Raw genomic sequence first — 20,982 nt, forward strand, 5'->3', positions numbered from 1 at the left:
AGATATAAAACTAGTTGTAGAAGAAACCTATTTCCTAATCAATTATCTCGTGTGTCCTTTGAATAGCAAGAGAAAGAAATCAGTCATATTAAGAAAACAAGAGGCTTAACAAATGACAACAAACCTTGGTTTAAAGATTAACCTTTGATCTGTAAACATAAAGTGTGAAATTCCATTACTTTTTCTGAGTGTGAGGTTGGTTTAATAATTACTGAGTCCTGGAAAATCAAAACAAAAACAGGTAGCTGTTGTGAGACCATAGAAACACACAGGTCTTGCTCTATTATCATGCAGCTTTTATTATCAGTGCTATGGGGGAAATGGAACAAAAACTTCATAGGATCCCTGAGATAAAGCCATGTCTAGAAGGAAAATACATTTAAGAAATAATATAGGAATATATGCTTTCACCTCAAAACATTCAACAAAGCACAGGCTCCATCCGAAAGCCTGAAATTCCTTCAGGCAATGCTCTGATTGCACGTGCTAATCTGCTTTCTATAAAGCAAGGACTAGGTAGAACCAGTAGGGCTGGAGTCTACAAACAAAAGAGCTTTGAAAGGAAAGGAATACAGCCTTCCATGGTGGGGAAACATCCATCATGGGACAAGGAGGGGTCCTGGCAACAGCACACAACAGCTGTGCTGATAAAGTTTTCTAAACCCTGACCAGTTGTCTTTCTCGCATCCATAAGGAGGCATAACACAACTCAACTCGTTCTCTCCTCACCTTAACCCCAGGACAGAGTTGCCAATAGTCACCTAAGCTCATGAATATGCTTGCATGGAAGATCCCAAGATCATGTTCCACAAAGCTGTTCTGAGCAATGTGCTGGCGTGGAGCATGTGGGGCATCTGCATTTTTCAAAGACTGGAAGAAAAGTCAGTTTTTGGGAACATGACAGCCTCAGAGAAATCTGTCAGACTCAGAGAAAAAACAGCCACCTTGGGTAAACTGAGAATCTGATTTGTGTTCTGGGATTACATGGGATTAGCCTTACTGCCATGGGAGATATCATGTTCCTAGGTGATGCTTCAGTAGTCACTGTCTGATGCCCACAGCCCTAAATTAGAAAGGCATTGCAGTCCCCCAGTAAGGCCTTCCTTACTGAGGCAGATCTTTTGCTAACAAATATGGTAGTGCATGAGGAAATCTAAAAATTATGGTTTTTCTGATGGAGATTCCAGCATTATGTATCTTCTGCAAGTACATCTAACATAACATTTTTGTTTGCGCAGCTGTGCCAATGGGCATTTTTCCTTTGCTTTTTGACAGCAGATGGGTAGCCAGCTTACATTCAGTTTCACACCTAAGCTCCCAGCCTTCCTGCTAAAACCAACCCAAAACTCAGTTCTGTCCCTGTGCTTGTCCCTGCCCCTGTGATGCTGAAGCAGCAGCACTGATAGGGCGTGTACCTTCTGCAATCTTAGTTCATTAGTCACGCACTGATGAGGAGATTTGTTTGGTAGAAGTGGGAACACTCAGCTATGGAGATTGGTTTTGGGAGTAGAGAGTGCCCAGGGGCTGGGGGAACTCTCTTCCTTTCTGCTGATTTTTGAGGCTAGTGAGAGTATCTGTGCATCTGCATGCAGAGTTTTGTTCCATGACCAGGGCTCTCAGGTATCACAGCAATGTAAGCAAACAAAACAGGAACTATAATAGCAATAGGCGGGACAGTCAATCCTCATAATACCCTGACAGTGTTTGTGGAAACTGGAAAGAACAGAACAAACATTGGCTTGATTGGCATTTTATGGCTTGGATTGTATTACTGACAAGGTGATTCTTAAAGTTACTTTGTTGCATTCTGTATTTCAGTAAGTAAAAAATAAAAAATGGAAAAGGAAGGTCATTACCTTTAAGATGGGGAAAATTAATTTCTGTACTTGCTTTACGGTCTTTCAGGGAGGCAATTAAGCAGGCACCAAAAAAGTGGCCACTAACAGAAATCCCTGATGCTAAAATGGTATTATCTGAACTAATGAAAAAGGCAATTTTTCTTTATGATTTTATTCTGTATTTGAGCTGTTAAGTGTAAGCCATTACTTTATAAGTCTAAATTTTCTTTTTCTTGTAAAAATTCTGTATGTAGCATCACAAAGTAATCACCAACATGTCTGAAAGCCACCACTGAAGCTGGATGTAGGCCACTGTAACCAGTGCTTCCAGTGTCACAAGTCCCCCATTGATCCTGCTGAAATAATTTCGAACTCAGATACCTTGAGTTCCTCAGGGAATTTAAAATTATGCTGTAAGTACTAAGGCACTCATGTCCAAACCCAAACATTTGACTGCAGATACACCTTTCTAATTCACTGCTGCTGAATGAGAAATGCATCATTGAGCAAATGGTATCAGGGAAAGAAAAGCCCCACTGAGTCATCATATCTTTCCTCCATCAATGCAGATAATACAATCTAATAATACATGTGCTACTCGTTACTGGACATGTTTAAAATTTGCATAGGAGACGTATAGAACATAACAAAAGTGTCTATACCAGATTTTTTTCTTGGGATTCCCTTATTAGATTTATTTTCAAAGTAGTATTTTATATCATTATTTCCAGGCACAAGCACTTGTGGCATTCAAAATACCATAATATTTGTATTTATAATATGTATTTATGAGAATGTTTGAAGAAAGCTAGGCATAGTCTCCTCAGTCTCCTAAAACTTCTGTTATTTTTCTGTGAATTCCCCCTCTGTCAGTCTTCACCATCACTCACACACGTGGCACCTGCTGCTGAGCAGAGAACTGCAGGTGTGTTTCTGCCAGAAGAACAGCAAGGTAATTGCCTTCTCCTTGCCCCGTGATGCACCAATACCATACATCCAAAATTGCACACACTTTTGCTGAAATAGCTTTCCTCTCCAACGTAGCATATCCCAAATGTGCCACTCTCTAGACACTGACACATCTGATGCTTTTTAGCCTTTTATGCTTTCCAGATTTCCCTCTGTCACTGAACATGTATCTTCTAAATAACCTTGTCCAGTTAATTGCCTCTCCTCTCCAATTTACACCTCTCAGTATTTGGCAAGAGTCCTACTTTCCTGCCAGTTTTCCCTTCACTCCTTCATCCCACCTGTAAATTATTTCCTTGTTCTTCCTAACCATCTGACTTCATTAATCCATTTTGGTTTTTATTGCTGAAACTCCATTCTTTTTCTCTAAAAGATTCCTCAGGCTCAATACATTACTATATTCTACTTTGGCTTCTTGCAGACTTCACTGCACCCAATATGATTTCATCAATGCACACATTCACACAGCACCTTTGGAAACAGTGCATTATTTCTCCTGAAGGTTTGTACTGGAGGGAGGGAGCAGGAAGCAGAGATTCTTGCACTGCCACTATGAGATGGAGGTGGATCTCATAGTGGATTTGTGACCTGCTGCCCTTTCTAGGCTGGCCCATTTAAACATTCTCTCCTGTTCCACCTCATAGACCTGGCTTGTAAATCTCCATTAAGCTGCTTTCCGGAGATTTAAGACCTTTCTACTGCCACAGTCTCTTCACTATCCACCTCTAAAATTAAACTTTAATGCTGAGTCTCCAGAGTCTTAATCAGCCTCTTAACACTGGCTGTATACAGAACCAAACTAGTCCAAAATCATGTAATCATTATCCAATATAGTTAAAATAGGCACTTTATGAAGTTATTTCTTCCTGAGCATGAACTGACCAAACCTAGTTCAAGACCACTGCAGATGTCAAGTGTCATACATTAATATGTTGGCAGATACCTGTGGGCAAGGCTACAATTTTCAGTCTTTCAACCTCATTACCTGAGACAGTAAGCAAGGAAAAATCAGCCACAAGTCATGGGAATAGAAAATTCAGCAAAGTATGAGCAAGGAATGGTAAGAAACATGGAGGCCTACACCTATACACTATGACATGCAAAGAGCCAAAATAATTTTTATCTTGACAAAAATTTAGAAAGGAAGAAAAAGTAAGAGATACAGTTCTTTTGGGGCTTGAGCTTTGCTTGTCCATACAGAGGACTCTGATGGCTGGGGGCTGTTTGCCCATGAATGCACATACACTTCATTTGTCTTCCTTATGCCCTTCAAAACCAGTGATGTGGCCTGGGCAAATAGTGCTATTCTTGCCTTTGCTGGAAGCAGAAATCTTGCAATCCTTACAGTACTCCAATCTTGTCCAGAAATTACAGTTTTGAAGTAGACAAAGATAATAAAATACCCACATCCATTCACGTCTCTTTCCTACACAGTGATTTTACTTATTTTACTTCAAGAAACAGCAAGAATCAGATGGAAAATACAAAAGTAGGGCACTGTAAACAGCCTCAACTCATATTCCCTGTTTTTCTCTACTGAAATGTATGAAACAGCTTTATTTCTTAATGTGGTGCATCTTTCTCATTAATAAAGGATGGAAATGCGTATCTGCATTATTTAACATATTCTATATTTCTAACTTCATGTCCTTCAAAAGACTCTTCTGTTTCTGACCCCTCTGGATCAGCATTCAGGTAACTTGGTCAGAAGAGTGCTTAGCAGCAGAGGCTGCAGTGCCTGTGAAGCGCAGCTTTACAGGATAAATTCAGTTTTGTCTGACTTGTCCTTAGAAACCTTCAGTGATGGATGGTGCAGCATGCCCAGGCAGCCTCCATCCCTCTTCACACATCCTCGTAACAAGTTTTTCCTAATCTTGCTTTTGAGATTTCCCACAGACACTGACGGTTGCTCCTCTGTGGATGCAAGGAATGCCTAAGCACTGCCCTTGCAGCATCCTCACCAACACCTGCCCTCTAATTTGTCACAAGAAAATGTGACAAATGTTTTGTGTTGCTCATGATTTCTCTTCAGGGCTGTAGCACCATCGTAGCTTTTTCACTGATGTAACATGGCACAAGATGAAAATTAGGCCTTTCATTTTACATGGCACAAGATGAAAATGAGGCCTTTAATTTTACATCATCACAAAATCTCTCAGGAGGACACCTTTCATACCAGGCCCTGGAAACACTGAGGTTACGCTGAGGTTAACCTTTCATACCTCGCAGTGGTTGGCTTTTTGCAGGGCCTGCACAAATTCTTTTTCCACTATCACTGGTAAAAAAATTGCTGCCCTCCCTTAACACGACATTTTCTGCCATGAGAATATCAAGACTGTGCCTTGCCTTGCTGCCAGCTGGCTGCTCCCAGGCCTTGCTGTGCTGTGGCTGAGTGGCTGTGCTCCCAGGGGCTGTCCCAGCCTCCTCAGCCAGAGGCTGCACAAAGCCTGGCAGGAGCTCAGCTGGATGCACAGACACTCCTTTCCCCAAAGCAAGATAAAGCAAAGGTGCTGATCAGGGGTGTCCTACCTGCACTGGGGAGACACTGGCCCTGGTTCTCCCAGGCTCAGGACTCTTCCTATTTCTTTTCCTTTCACCACATGATAATGTCTTTTGTTTTTGCAATATAATTTGTTTGTTGTGGTGGTTTTTTATTCATTACCATCTTGAAGAAGTCTGGCCACTCATACAAATCCTCATTTTTCTGCAGATACAGAATTTACCTTAATAGCCTCATTAAGGTGTCCGTTCTTGACTTAAAGCCTCTATACAAATCACATTAAAAGTACATGCTGAAAATTTCCTAAGTCTGCAGGACTTACAGTCAAGATAAGCAAGCACAGTAGCACAATTTATGGATTTCCAATCAAAATGCATGCAAACAACTCAAAGCACATTGGCCTTCCCTCTGCAAAGGTACACTTGTAATAATGGTTTAGACATAGAGAGTTAAAGTTAGTAGGGAGAGGTCCTCATTTTTCCATGCAATGCATTCATAAATAACATTAAAATTATTTTACTTTAAAAATAACCGAATCCAGTTTGCTCCTGCTATTTTAAAAACCTTTTTATTCCTCCTCTTCTCTCTGAAATTATGACCAGTTATTTACAGACCAACTTCTGCTTCTAGACAAACTCTTTTGTCTAGGAATATTAATTAGAGATCAACAATTTCCACTGATGTCATTACCACAACAAATCTCAAGGAAGAGCCTAGAAATGTGTTTCTTCTTTTCCAGAGGCACATACAGCTTTCAGAATGCTTTCTCACATTGAGTTCATATTGATTCAGACATCTTTCATTCCTCTGTATTATTTCTAAATCACAGAAATGACATCAAAGAAACGGAAAGCGTCTGACTTTTATCACCAAAATAAATTCTGATTTAATGCACCCTTTCCAATACTTAGGCACAATAGGATACATGATTAGAGCATAGTGGAGCTAACAGAATACCCATCGTGCCTTGTTAACTGAGGATGCATGGTATAGATCCAGGTAAAATTTGAACTTTGTAGCTTTTGTGGGTTTAATTTAGACCCTTGGGGCTACAAATGCATTGAAGGCTGGACACATAATATCCATTATTGTTAAAAGTAGTTGCACACAAAATCAATGATGTTTAACAGAGAAAATGAACTTTATCTGATTTCATTTCTGATTTAAAAAACTTCAATAATCCGAGCCCACAGTTTAAATAAAATGTCCTGAAAATGACAGACACTTCATTTTTGCTTTAAAGGCATGATTCTGAAACAAGCAGAGCTGTCTGACAATGATCAAAAAAGCCCAAAACACCATCACTTAAGCACATGGGAATGTGACTGCAACCAGTAGGGCTGCTTATACCCACTGGGATAAGTATGTGCTCAAATGCTTTCATGGACTGGGACCAGAAACCAGTAGAATCAACCCTGAAGACCTAATTTTGAGCACAGACACGTGTACAGCTTTTAGGTGGGTTTTGTAAGAGAGAGTGTTATTAAATTTGTTTGACAGATCCCTATTTAAGATGCAGATTTACACACCAGATGCCTGCCTGAAGCGGAGTATTTCAGGGGAAAAAAAAATCAAAATGGTTAGATCATTTCTGAGAAAAAAGATAATTTGATCTGACATAACCTAATTTCTGAGGGTTTTAATTTGCAAACTTAAGCTGTACCCCCTCACACTTCTCCATAAGTAAAATAGAATGGGAGATACCTCAGCGTCCTATTTGTGCTATGGGTTTATCATATGTGTGTTCATACCATAGTTTGAAAACATCCACTATGTTAAAATGTATAAGCATTTTAGTGATGAAATTAAACTCTAGGAGTAAAAATATTTTTTTAGATTTATATATACAAATTTGATCTCCAGAATAATATGCATTATATATTCACTGTTCCCTGTTAAGGATGAGACTTAACCACCTCCTTTCTATAACATCCATTCATTAAGCCTAAAAATGCCTGGAGTTGCCTGATGCAAATAATACAAACAAACCTATGAAATGTGCTTTTTAATTAAAAGCCCACTTTATGATCTGTTGATGTGAAACAAGCAGCAGCCAGACTGTTAAATCTGACAATACTGAACTGGCACTTTGTCTGTGGCATGGATTTCCCACTTATCTGCATGCTTTAAGTGCTGCACTGGACAGAAAGGAAATGAGAGTCAGTCTTCCGACCCAAACCCGCAGGGACCCGGGCGAACCCCCGGCATATCAGGGGGCTCACTCTGATGAGATGTTACAGCAGAATAATGAAGAACTGGACCCCATTTGCATTCAACAGAAATAGACACCAGCTCCGTGGCAATTATTTCACACGAGACAATGTTCTGGTATCCTAAAAAAGCTCTGCAAAACCCAGCAAATGCTGAGAAAGGCGAGCTGTATGCAGGTCAGCCTCCTGCAAGGGTCTGCCCAATTTGGCTAACTATCAATGGAAGAACTCCTTTTTTTTTGCCGCTGGATCCGCTCAAAACGGGTTTGTTACAGACAGGGCTTGTTTCAATGAGCTTGGGCTGCAGCATGAACTTCAGCAGGACTCCTTGAAAGGCAGGGGGTGATTTTTTGGCCGTGGCAGTGGTGCTTTTGACTCAAGGTGGAGGAGGAGCAGACCCTCTGTCAATGTTAGTGCCAGGCTCTGCTGGTAGCTGCACACACACTCAACACACAGGCAACAGGAAATGCTTCACCTTGCCATGCATGAGAAGGCGTATGGTAAGAGTGACATTGAGACCTCCTTCGGACACTTTTCCGTCCTTCGTGTTCATCCTGGCCTTGTATCTTCAATACTTGAAAGTAGCTTCGTTTTTTTTTATTTTTTTCTTCTATTCACTTAATCAACCTAAAGGGAGAGAGAAAGAAAAAAAAGAAAAAGTACCATTGAGTGGCTGAAACTACTCTGAACTGAGAATATCATGTTGTACAAACCAATTAACATTCCTTCCTTTGATTTTCTGGACTACAGCTTAGTGCTGAAAAGGCTCCTTTGATTATTATCCCTCCCCATCCAACTCTTTAGCCCTTCACCAATTACAAGATAAACTCCCTTTTGAAACCTTTAAAATTTTCTTAACTTCCTGTATTTCAAAGTTGAAAGTACAGAGCACAGCAGAGTGAAGTACAACATTTTCTTCTGAAGAGCACTTTGTTAACCTCTGCAGTGTGTATATGCTACATACATATATCTATACATGCATTTTTTTACACATGCCTGCTGCTGTTTTTATTTCTCTCCTTGTTACTACATCTTTCTCTTTTTGCTCTTGCAGAAGAGATATTTTTGTTTTCTCTCCAGCTAGAGAGAAATTAATTCTGAGCCTAAACACTGATCCCTGCCAGCAACAGCGGATGACACATTATCAAAGACATCTGAATAACTAAGAGCCACTTGCTGTTGTAAATCTGGGCACTGTCTGACTTTGTTTTTGTCTATGAGGCCCAGAGGTGGCTCAGTCCCTCAAAGGCCAAAGCTGAGCCTCAGTCCTAAGTGGAAGGAAGATTTTTCTTAATTCCTAATGACAAATTGCAGATTTCCAGTCATTTACAAAGCCATAAATATCCTAAAATGCTAATGAAAGCTGCAAGGGCTGGCTTTGAAGGGATAAACAAGCTGCATTATGAGTTTGTTAATGCAAGGACATTTATCAGCACATACAAAAATGTGAGCAGGAAGGAATATTACCAAGGGCAGACACATTCTGTAGTAGAACAGGCTTAGTGACTCCTTATTTAGTTTTGTCCTTTTCAGGCTTATCTTAGAGAGCATAAAATCCTTAGACATTATGCCTCTCAGTAACCATCCTTTTTTTGTTACCCATCCTCTGTAACAACCCTATTAGCTTTGCATTTTCAGGCTTTCCAAATATTTACCTTGCACTATATATAAATAGGGCACTGACTAATGAGCACTCCCATTTTGAGTTTCAGAGTGGCAGGCTGCTCTCCCCTCACCAAGATTGCTCAGGCATGGGACTAGACAATTGGAAGGGCCTATGGGATCATTCTCCTAAAAACTCTGGAGGAAGTACCGCGAGGCTGTTTCACCATTTGATTAAGCTCTGTCCTAAGAGGCACTAAGCACTTTACTAGACCAAAGTGAAGCCCACATTGGCTGAACATGTTATGTGTGAGAGACATCAACAGCAGTTCTTAAAGGAAGAGCCCAAGAAAAGCGTGGAGAGATTGCTGATGGACTTGCTGAGCTGCCAGCAATCAGCGATTCATGGCACCCTGGGAGTTTGCCTCCAGACCTGCATTTCCCATAGTAGCCATTGGTTGACAGCTTCAGGAATTTGTTTAGCGCCTTCTTGAATCCATATATCTGGTCTACAAAAGTGGTGGTCTCACACATTTAATATTAGTGTGGAAAAACATTCTCCACTCTACATGGCTTAAATTTGCTCACTGATATTTCCCCTTGTTACACATTTTGCCCTTTGTGTGTTATCTGAAGACTGCCACATCAAGTCACTTCTCTGAAGCTGAAACTTCTCATTTCAGCCAGGGCCTGTGAGTGACCAAGCCACTCCTTTTTTTTTGCCCCTGGGAAATACACTGGAAGAGTTTTCTCTCAAGCCTCTACAGGAATAGTAGGGCCACAGAGAGCTCCTGTGCCTTCAGTGACGGCAAGAGTAAGTGGCAGACATGCCTAAGGAGAGATAAAAAGAAAGAGTGAGAAAGAGCAGCTTAAACTCCTCATTCCACCTTCCTGATTTCCCCTAACCCAGCACGGACTAAGAGTATTTAGTACCATGTCCTCCACCACCCAGACCACAGCTGCTGATATAAATCCATTTATTTCACATTTCTAGGCTTTTCCCTTACACTATATATTCCCTATCACACTGGGGAAAGGGAAACAAGAAGCCAGGTGCCTGGGTAAGAAGGCAGAAAACAGAAGCAGCCTGGCCATGTCTCTGATGCACCATGAGTGCAAGAAGGTGACAGGAAAACGTTCCAAGGCAGATCTCAGGGAATGGCAGAGAAGGGCATCAGCTGTACTCCACTTGTTTAACATTAGACCAGGACTCAGGGGAAAACCTGCAACTGGATGACCATGACAGCCCCTTCTGAGAAGTTCAGAGTGTGGAGCAGAGGAGATGACTGCGGTGGTTCCCAGGCTGAGACAGGGAATGGTCTCATGCTGCTCTGCACCTGCTCCTTACTGAGGCAAATGTCCTGGCTCTGACAGCCCAGCATTTTCTGATCTGCAAAAGATAACCCAAGCAAACCCAAAGTGCCAAACAGGAGCACTTTGGCACATAAACAGCAGCCTAGACCTTGTCATTCTGGACTGTACGAGAGCAACACTGGCCCTTTGAGACCTCTAGAAACCGATGGCAGCTTTAGGGCATGCTTGGAAGATTTTAAGAACAGTTGTGTTTCAAGTAGAAGCGAGGTATGTAAGACCTCTGTGGATCAAAATTCAGTGATGAAGGTACAGTTGTTTCTAATGAGATGTATTCCCATGTGGGAAAAATAATTCCAGACTAGAAACAGGTTTACAGGTGCCATGGCCTCTTACTACTGGAATGTTGCAGCATCACTTTGGAAAAGAAAAACGGAGGAAAATCTTTACCCCAACAAGAAACCAATCTCCACCCAAGCCTGACCTTTTCCAGATAAAACCTGAAAAAAATCAGTAGTAAAGGCTAACACCTTTTGGGTTCTTTTCAAAAACCCAGAGATTAGAAATGAAATTCCACCACAAATATTGTTAAAAAAGCCACAGCTATTTGATTTTATGAAGGATTTTGTCACTGTCCCTCCTCCCAACAAGCTTAAACTCTGGCACCTGGCACTGAGAATCAGAACAGATGTCTGGGGGAGGGCTGGGAGTGTGGGTGCCTGCAAGGAGTTAGGCAGCTGTGTGAGACACAAAAGGAATTAATTCAGAAAGGCAGTCTCACATGCTAAGGAAGAATATTTAAAAGCTACACATACACCACGAAGAGAGAAGACTTTTTACTATGCCAGGTCAATCACATCTGCCTCAGTTGTCCTGAGAGTGCAAGTATTCTGGGTAAAACATTTACAGCTTTACAAAGTAAACCTACAGCACTGTTAATGACCCAGGTGTTTTGGTTTTAAAGACAGATTAAAATAAAATGTGTTGTTGTACTTCGTTACTTTTAACTTTAAAGGAATTTATTTTTACTTTTAAAGCGATTTTTTTCTGCAGACAATGTTGCAAACATGCTGATCTCTGTGTACATGCAGATGTGAGATCATCACATTCACAAGGAAGAGAATGGCTCCCTCCACAGAGCCTCCTACCAGACAGTGAGACATCCATGTATTTATAAACCTACTCCTGTCATATACAAGTGCATTGTGAATACTTAATTGGTAAAATAATTTCCCTCTCCTTTGCAAAGTCAGCATTTTGAACAATTTACTATGTTCCAGCCTTGTGTGTGCCTCTCTGTGAGTGAACACAGGCAGCTTTCCTTTCTCAAGCTCTTGTGCAGTGAGGTCCCATGGCTACCCTGGGGGCTGGGAGACCTGAGTCTCAGACTGAAAAAAAAAATAAATCAGTGTTCACAGTTTTCCTGACACCAGAAGAAAGTCAGAGGACTCCACAGGTGAGCAGAGTGTGGCACAGCTAAATGTTAAGAGTGAGGGTATTTGCATTTTAGCCTGCCTTCAGCAGAGTGCTGGCAGTGACAGGAGGACAGCTGGACAGGATCCTGTTCCTGACCTTGGGACTCTGGACCAGAATGCACAAAGCCCAAGATCTGGGGCTCTGCAGCTCCAGGTAACAAGTGAAAAATATCATGCCCACAGAACAAAGGAAAGTAGCTCACATCAGGTAGTTCCCAGCAAACTGCAGATCTTTACTTCCTTTGGGGCTTTTCCATTGTCCTGTGGACATTTCCACTGCTGTTTATCACATAAAAAGCGAACATTTTTCTTCAGGTAGAAAAATACATCCAAATGCATTTTAAAAACCACAACCTTTTAAAAACTCCAACAAAATGGATGTGGAGTCATATGCAAATGCTTTTTATCTGTAAGCATATGCTTCTATACATTTTTAATATTAGCTATCTCAAGCTGGCATGTACCCACAGGTCCTACATGCTCAATACTTATTAAACACAATTTTTTAACATGGCTTTTCTGTAATTGTGGGTAGATTAGGCGAATAAAACAACAAGCAGTTCAGCCGCACGTTCATTGGACTGCTACAAAACCCCAACACAGTTCTTGGGGGTTCCAGTGAATTAATAAAAGCTACAAGATGAACTATAAGCTGAAGGGCAGTGTCACAACCCCCACACACGCACACACATGGAGGTCAGGAATCCTTGTGGCTGAGGGGATAGTGTGAGATGGCTGCCTGAAGCCTGAGACATGGAAAGCCAACCTCCTGACCCCCTTTCTTCCTACCCCTCAAGCCTGCTAATTCCCTCCAAGAAAACAAGCAGGCCATTGCAGAGAATATGGCTGCACAGTGCTTTATAAAATATATCCATGTTAAGGCAACCACTTCAGGTATGCAGGGTGAAAGCAGCAGGCAGGGATGCCAAAGATGAATAAAATAAACATACTACCAAGGTAGACATCAGGCAATTGATCTCTGAGTTTAAAGCCCAAATAAATTATTTGACTTGTGTGAATCTGCCAAGAGAGCTACTCATCTCAGAGATCCAGAGGGATGCAAGGGAGAAGCGAGAGAAAGAGAGTGTGCACAGGGTGAGGTGGTGTGGAGCTGCATAGTCACAGAGGCGTACTGAAAGCAAAGAGATGCAGAGAGAAGGGAAGGAGAAAGGGAGAAATTTAGCTTCAGATAGATGATACAGGGAACAGTGTGAGAAAAATCAATGTGGAAGCAAGAACCACCTGGAAATATTAAAGGAGGAAGCCTGCTCTGCTATGTCAAATCTTGATTTTACAGTTGTTAAATCTGAGCTGTTGGGACAGAAGAAACTGGCCAGAGCACCCAACAGAGCATTCTCTGTGTTTGGGCCTCAAAATCTCTTGAACCTAATTATGATGCTTCGTCACTATGAACTGAAAAATGCAATCATGAAGAAAGCAAGGAAGAATTCACTGATAAAATTGAAAAAAATTCCAGCTGTTCTACTGGAAGAAAAAAAAAGGTAAAAGAATGGGGAAATGATAGTGACTGACATTCAGGAGACTACTTCTAATTCACATGAGGATGGTTAAACTCAGTCATATAGTTTCCATGCATCTGTAGGTTTAGAAAAAGATAACTTCTTTTTCTTAAAGGAAACATGAGAAAATCCAGTCTCTCACAGTAAACATGTGATTTTCACAATATAAGGAACTATCCCAAAGGAGGGGTAACTAGGCAGATAGCAAGATATAGACATGAGGGCATGAAAAAGAAGACTAAGATATCAGCAGAGTAGTGTGAAGATGAATAAAGAGATTTATCATGGCTTATGGAGAACTGAAAACTGGACAGAAACACGCCACTTATGAAGAAGTAGCTCAGAGTTTCATCTATTTAGCAAGAACTCAATAAAACTACCAAAAAAAAAAAAAGGAAAAAAAAAGAAAAAAAAAAGATAGCAAGAGTGAATAAAACAGAACAGAGAAAACTGAAGAATAGGAAATCATGAAAAGGCTGTAGCTCAGTCCTCTTGATCAGAAGACTTCAGGTGGAGAAAGACCTCCCAGGAATTTGAAGAAACACACTGCCAGGGATCACGATGAGAAGAAACAACCTGTGCTTTCAGCAGAGAACAGTTCTTTGGAGGCAGATTTATGCTACTGACATGATTTTAGTCTTTCATTTAAACTGGAGGGAATACAGGAGGGGATAAGGAACGTAAGAAAATTGCCACAGGACAAGAACTGATGACATTATCAGCAGAGTCGACATATTTGGCCATATAGTAAGGCTTAAAATTAGGAATAAGTTTTCTGCCACAGACAGGTTGGTGCTATCAAACAAGGAGATGACTGCTTTGCTTACAAGCTCTTTGATAAGCTAGGCAGCTGTTATCTATGGCTTTTCACTTGAAACTAACATCTCTGGATGTCAAAGGACTAAACACTAATTACCCAAAAAAAACCCCAGCAAAAGCAAACCACCTCATCCCCCCACTGGCCAAAACCCAACAACCACAGCTACAGGTGAAATCCAGAGCAAAACCAGCTCAGCTGCAGTCGTCTTGATTTGTTTCAACTAACGTTTTTTCAAAAATTATTAAAAGAGATAATGATCTGACAATATTTACAGTCTCAGCTGAAGCAAAAGAAGACAACTGGATATTTGCTAAACATACACTTCTTCACTTTCTGTGTCAACTGAAGACTAAAGACATCCACTGTTACTAAACCATATTATTATGAGGTTACTAAAATGCTCAAAGGAAGCCCACAATAACATAACAGTAATAATAATGACAATTCTTCAAAGGACTTTTCTCCCAGTAATAACTACTTGCAAAAGGAGAAATCAGGCTTTGGAGCACTCCAATTTTGCACAGAAGCCTCACCAGGAGAACCTGATTAATGAACAATAGCTAAAGAAGCAGGTGCAGTATCAACCTTTCTACTTTATCTCTTCCATCTCCCAAATTACTAGAGAGGACTCTACACAAAGGAATAAGATTATGCATTTTATTCAAATCCTTATAATTGATATCCCCAAAATAGATTTAATGCTAATCTCTAACTTTTTCATGATGAGAACAAGATCTGCAGATCCTGGCTCCCTTAAATTGTTGTATCATGGCCCATTTCAAGTAGGGGGATAGTTGGTGTGAATCCAAAAATCCAGAAATGAGAAAATTAATTACTTGTGTTACCAGAACAAAGCCTGCATGTGTCAGTTGGCACAATGGGTTTTTGCTAAAAAGGTAAAATAAGATAAAACAACAGCTCAAGAATGAAATTTAGACACTAGAGAGAAGAAGGATTAAGGAAATTCATAAATTACATGCTCAAGGAGATAACACCTAATAAAAGTAAGCTGAATATGGGCTACTAAGAGAGCAGTAATTTAAGTACACAAACAGATACAGAAAATACATGTTTGTGGGGGGTTATTTAAGTGGTAAAATATTAGCTCAAAAGTCAAAGGGGATTAAAGAGCAACACATTCTTCCACCAGCTAACAGCCACTAACAAAAAGCAGTCACACAGCTTAGCAGGCCCTGTGCTTTTACCAATTATTGTAAAAATCTCTTTATCTGTCATATGCTAAGCTGTGTAGTTACTACAGATGGTTGGAAGTAGTGGTTTTGCCAAAGATGTGAAACTGATAAGGCAAGAACAGGATGAAAAAATATCAGGACAACTTTTATAGGCAATTGAAAGTATAAAAACTGGCAAGACTCCAGGCATGCTGCCTTTTGAATGTAATTTTATGAAGTATGTGAAGTGACAGCAGTTTTTCCTTGATATGTTTGATGATGTTTTGCCTGAGGAAGAACCTATCCTATCTATAGAAGAAGCTGCCTTGTGTTCTCCCTCCAGCTGCCTTTGTGCTCTCCCTAAAACAAGAAATGCCCTCACCCTGTACAACTGACATCTCATTTGCTGAAGATCACTGCATGTCAAATAATCTTTGAAGAGAACAGCAAAAGATTAGAGACTGATTTTTTTTCTATTCTCAACTGATGAATGTTCAGCTACTGAACTTGATGTATATGAGTCCTACTCTTAAAACTGACCTCTTTTCCTCATGCTAGTCAATAAGCATGAGCTTTAGGTAATTACACTGGTTGTTCCCGTTTTGATTTATTAAAGAAAGTAAACAGCAACATATTTATTGACTCTTCTGCTAATAATGTTTTTTTGTAAAGCCTTTTGAATAAACAATAAGATGCTGTGGATTTGTTGCAGGAAGAAAAAACATAGAAGCACAATAAAGACTATTGTCTTGTTCACAAATTTTCTACTATCAACATTTAATGACAAATTACTTATTTAACATAAATTAATGCCAAAATATTATTCTGCGTGTGAATAGACAGCTACACACTGCCAAAATATTGAAAGTTATCCCATTAGAAAGCATCACATGCAAAACAGGTAAATAAATGCTATCAAATGTCTGGAAATGAAATATCAAGAAATCTAGAAAAGCTACATAATGATATTCAGCAAATGCCAAACAGATCTGGGACCTGATGGAAGTAAATAATGGAATAACACAGTAAAAAATGGAAAACACAGTGATTCTTTTGCCAAAGATATCTTCCATCTTTCTAATTTTTTCCCCTTCTTTCTGCAATTATTCCAGAAAGAACTACCCTGGCAGAAATGCAGAGAGCATCTTTACAATTCCCCATGAACTACAAGAAGAGCAGCAGAGCGAGCATGCCAATACTTTGTACAAACCCAGCTGCCAACTAGTGCTTCTGCATCTGTGCAAAAGCCAGGCAGATAAAAGTTCCTGTAGATAGAAGCTGACATGCTGGACTAATGCAACATAAATGCTTCCACAAGGAAGCTGTGGCAGCTCATTATAATTTGTACAAATATTCTCCAAAAGGATTTGAGGATGAGCAGGAGGACAGAGCAGAAGGTGCTTTCTTTCCTTTCATAATGGCAGCAATGAAAGGAACTGTAAGCTTCATCACGAACCTGCCAGTTTGCAACATCAGGGAAGACAATTTATGCATATGGCAGACCAGTTATTCACCAGACTCTAAAGCTCTAATCATAGCTTTAAGCATAAAATCAGCTTTAACTGCCACTTTATCCCATGGCTCTAAACGCTCAAGTAAAGCACCTCTGGGATTTTTTATGCTGCTTGTTTCAAACGGAAATTTTGCCTTACTCGCTTATGTTTGACTAAGAAACAGTCACTCCATCTAACTTGGATTAATCATTCCATATGGTATGAGATAATAAATCTAATAAAGAAATGTACACGTAAGTCCCAGGGAAGGTACAAGTAGTACAAGTAGCCCAAGTGGTCTGTCCAGCACAGAGTTGCTTACAAGAATGGCCTATCATATAAGAAGAGATTTTTGGTCCACACCTATTCCTGAAAAAAAATCTATGTTCTGATGACCTAAACATTGTGAATGTGTGGTATATTTGTTAAATAATCTCTGCCCTCTAAAGTCAAATGCACGATTCTGACATTTCCTCAATACATAATTTCATTCTGGAATAATGTTTAAATTTTAAATTTACCATAATATAATTTAAAACAAATAAAGCAACAGCTTTGCTTGTTGATTTAAAAATAAATGTACTTGTGAGAAGACAGTCAAGCCTAAGTCTATTTCCCATTCTTTAAAATGTATAAGAGAACAGAGAAATAGACACAGTCTATTTCCAATCTATTTAAAGTAAGATTTATGTACATACATGAAAAAAAAGAGACACATTTCAACATAGTATGTATATATGTACAGAATATGGTTAAATAATGGCAACCGAGTAAGGTATAATTTTTTACATGACAGATGTGGACAAATTTTAAAACATTATGCACCACATTGCTGGGGTGTAATCTAATAAACAAATATTAAGAACAGAATGATTTTTAAATGAGGTTCTTATCTTCAATAAAAACAGTCTCACAGACATAGAGATCTGTAATTTTCTTTTCCAGTACATACAGGAGTAAGGACAGCTTCTTATTGATCAAAGGAAAAAATTCCTCAAACCAGAAGAATAGTTAAGGAAATACAGAAGCTTCTTCAATAGGAAACATTAACCCATCAAGTATGTTCCCACTGGGCACAGAACAAACAGATATTTAAATATATTTGCGGTTTTATATTTCCATTGGTGTTGAAATTATATCTGTCCTAGAATATATCTTTGTCCAACTTATTTGTAAATTAAATGCTTTCAAGACATATCTGGTTTGACAAAGTCAATTGTTTCACTCAAACCACAAACATGGCTGTTGGTCAGTGAAATGAGGCTAATAATAATGATGATACATTTAACTTCATTAAACATAAAAATATTACATACTGATATAGCCGAACCTCTGACACAAACAAACAAAAATATCACTTTTACCATCACCTTCATGATGTTATTTACAAGGCTGAGATTTGAAAAGCCATTCAAGCTTCCCAGATGAATTAAAGAAATACTTATTTAAAGTAAGGGAAACTCACACAGCCTCTCAGAAAGGGAAGAGGATGAGCTCCAATCCTTCAGTCGCAAGGGGATGGGTACCAGCCTCTGGAGTGTGAGTCAGGCTCCCTCCGGGGATGCCACACTTGTGCTTGCTTGAGGCAAAGAGGGAATTGTTTTAGACATCGGTCCAACAGCAGCACAGCTGTAACAGCTGCAAATATAAGAGCTGCAAAGACTTCCATCGTTCATGGGGATAAAAGAGGAAGACAAAAAGCAATGTTGCAATGTCCTGCCAAGGCACTGGAATTGTTGCCTTCAAAAGCCACAACCTGAATATTTAAGTTCTCAGCCACTGATTGTTAGTGAAAACATACAGCATTACACAGATTTCACTGTGAAATTAATGACTATGGAGTAGGTAAGAAAATCCAGTAAGTTCCAGAGCCTCATCTGAAAAAAGATTTAACAAAAAAACCCCCACCCAATCAAAAAACCCAAAACTCAGCCCACAATAAATGACTCTTTTATGGGCAGTCAATACTCAGACTAAAGACCCAAACACATCCCAAGATTTAAGCCACTTAAATCAATATTTCTGTCACTGATTTAAACCAGGAGAATCTTTAAAGCTCAAAAGCCAGTCTAAGTAATGAAGTATTCAAAACCAAAGAAAAACATAAAATAGTTTATAAGTGACTTAAAAGTGCCAGTTGTAAAGTGAGCCACTATATCTTGCCCTAGCACTGCATTTGGCCCTAGCCATCCATTTGTTACTTCTGTGGAACCTTTAGAAAGCAAAGAACCGCCTTTTGAAGAAACAACTCATTTTTTCACCAAGCTGCTCAGCTGAAACAGTGCTTCAGGAAATGTCTGTCATTTTGTCCAACCTTCAGTCTCTTTCTGTACAAACACATGCATACACATGTACCTGTATATATGTCCATGAATGTAAACAAGCCTCCCCAACACTTTCAACATTTTGAAGAGTTAACAGGGATGTCAAAGCGTCAGGTTCACACAAGTTCCATTGAGACACAGGCTAGGAAGGTGCAAGGTCATGGTTCCACTGCAGGCCTCTGGGAGCCTCTTCTCTCAGCGATAGCCTTGAGTGACTAATACAATCACTTTAAAAACTCCCAGATTCAGAAAAATTCTCAACAAGAGGTACTTTAAGCAGACACAGGACACATATTCATTTTTTTTTCCCACAGCTGCTCCAGTAACTTTATGGCTCATACATAGTCCTGCTACCTTTAACAGATTTTCATGGACATAACCAGTTGTGTCATTTGGTGCTCTACTTCCTTTATGGAAACAAGACAGGACCTTTGCTAATGTGAATGATTTTATGGTGCCCCTACCTTCGCACCTTTGGCTTGGGACCACAAAGTGATCCATTAGCTCATTCAAAAGAAAAAAGTAAAGGTCAAGAGAAGATAATTGCTGACTTATTGCAGAAACGCCAGATATATATTGTGGATTTACACCCAGGAGTGGGTTACTAATAAATAAATAAATAAATTAACAAACAAACAAACAAATAACCCAAAATTAAAATAAAATAAAATAATAAAAAGCATTACTAAAGTTTTGGTACTGTCTACATCAATAACTAGAAGAAGGTATTACCATCACATTAATGACTGTCACTTGGACAGACTGCAGACACTGAAAAGAGAAGAGCTCAAACAGGAGCAGAAAGATAACAATCCAAAAAGTAACACAGTGGAAAAAAAGTGGCAATAAATCTACAATACAAGCAATAATACAAATACAACAACTGAGAAACCCAGTTTTGACTTAAAAATGAGTCACATCTGGAAAGCCCTGATGATACAAAAGACCTGGGGATGACCCAAGCTTCAAATTAAAGATTTAAAACTTGTACTTTGAAGCACGGGAATAGGAAGCATCTATGTTCTCACAACCAACTCCAATTTTATATTTGCGCAGGACAATCCATAGCCAAAGCAACCCAAAAACCCTCAATCCAATGCAATCCAAAAACATAAACAAAAGAAAAAAGAAAATGAAAAAAGAAAAAGGAATTCATTAACAGGAGAAAAGAAAAAAAACCTACTTACTAAAACTGACAGAAAGATGGAGGTGGATCCTAGCTACTGCTCAGTCTAATGTAACGGAAACAGAGGCAAATGAACCCATGAAGTCTTATTAATCTCCAGTCTCCAAGACTTAGTACATTTTCTGTTTCTTTTTCACTTATACTAGAGCACTGGAATTATTTTTACTGAAGGTGGGGAGGGATATTTTAGAAATTTTTTTACTATTATTTAGTTAATAAGCAAGTTAACTTGGTAAGAGGAAAAGGAGGTCATATAGTATTCAAAGAGATACAATACTTGTTTTCTTTTTTCCCCTCCAGTGCTCTGCATTGAAATCTGAAAAGCCCGTTTCAGATTCTGCACGTTGCTATTGCACACGTAATAATAGGACACACTGGCCTTTGATACAATTCTCTTCAGGGAACAAAAGCTTCCTTTGGCACAACTACAGCCACTGCTTGTTGTAGGTTACACATGTCTTTCCAGTCAAGCATGATTAATAACTGTTAAAAAAAATGCTCATGACCCATGGCAAGTATTCTTTCAACTATAATACCAGCATTATGGGCTCTGAATCTCAGT

At 39.5% G+C, this 20,982-nt stretch overlaps 1 protein-coding gene across 15 annotated transcripts in view; it reads right to left on the reverse strand.

Annotated features, from left to right (window-relative positions):
- The window catches only part of LOC128942722 (poly(rC)-binding protein 3-like), a 495,488-nt gene that overhangs the window by 51,193 nt on the left and 423,313 nt on the right, over positions 1 to 20,982 (reverse strand). For all 15 annotated transcript variants that reach the window (XM_054285365.1, XM_054285364.1, XM_054285361.1 and 12 more), the window contains one exon: positions 7,993 to 8,144. In XM_054285365.1, coding sequence (XP_054141340.1) covers positions 7,993 to 8,070 — 78 coding nt within the window. In that variant the 5' untranslated portion in view covers positions 8,071 to 8,144. The remainder of the gene's footprint in view (positions 1 to 7,992; positions 8,145 to 20,982) is intronic.

This window comes from Melozone crissalis, unplaced genomic scaffold (genome assembly GCF_028551555.1).
Source record: "Melozone crissalis strain CALT ecotype California unplaced genomic scaffold, PUWL_Pcris_2 ptg000042l_1, whole genome shotgun sequence".
Lineage (NCBI taxonomy): Eukaryota > Metazoa > Chordata > Aves > Passeriformes > Passerellidae > Melozone > Melozone crissalis.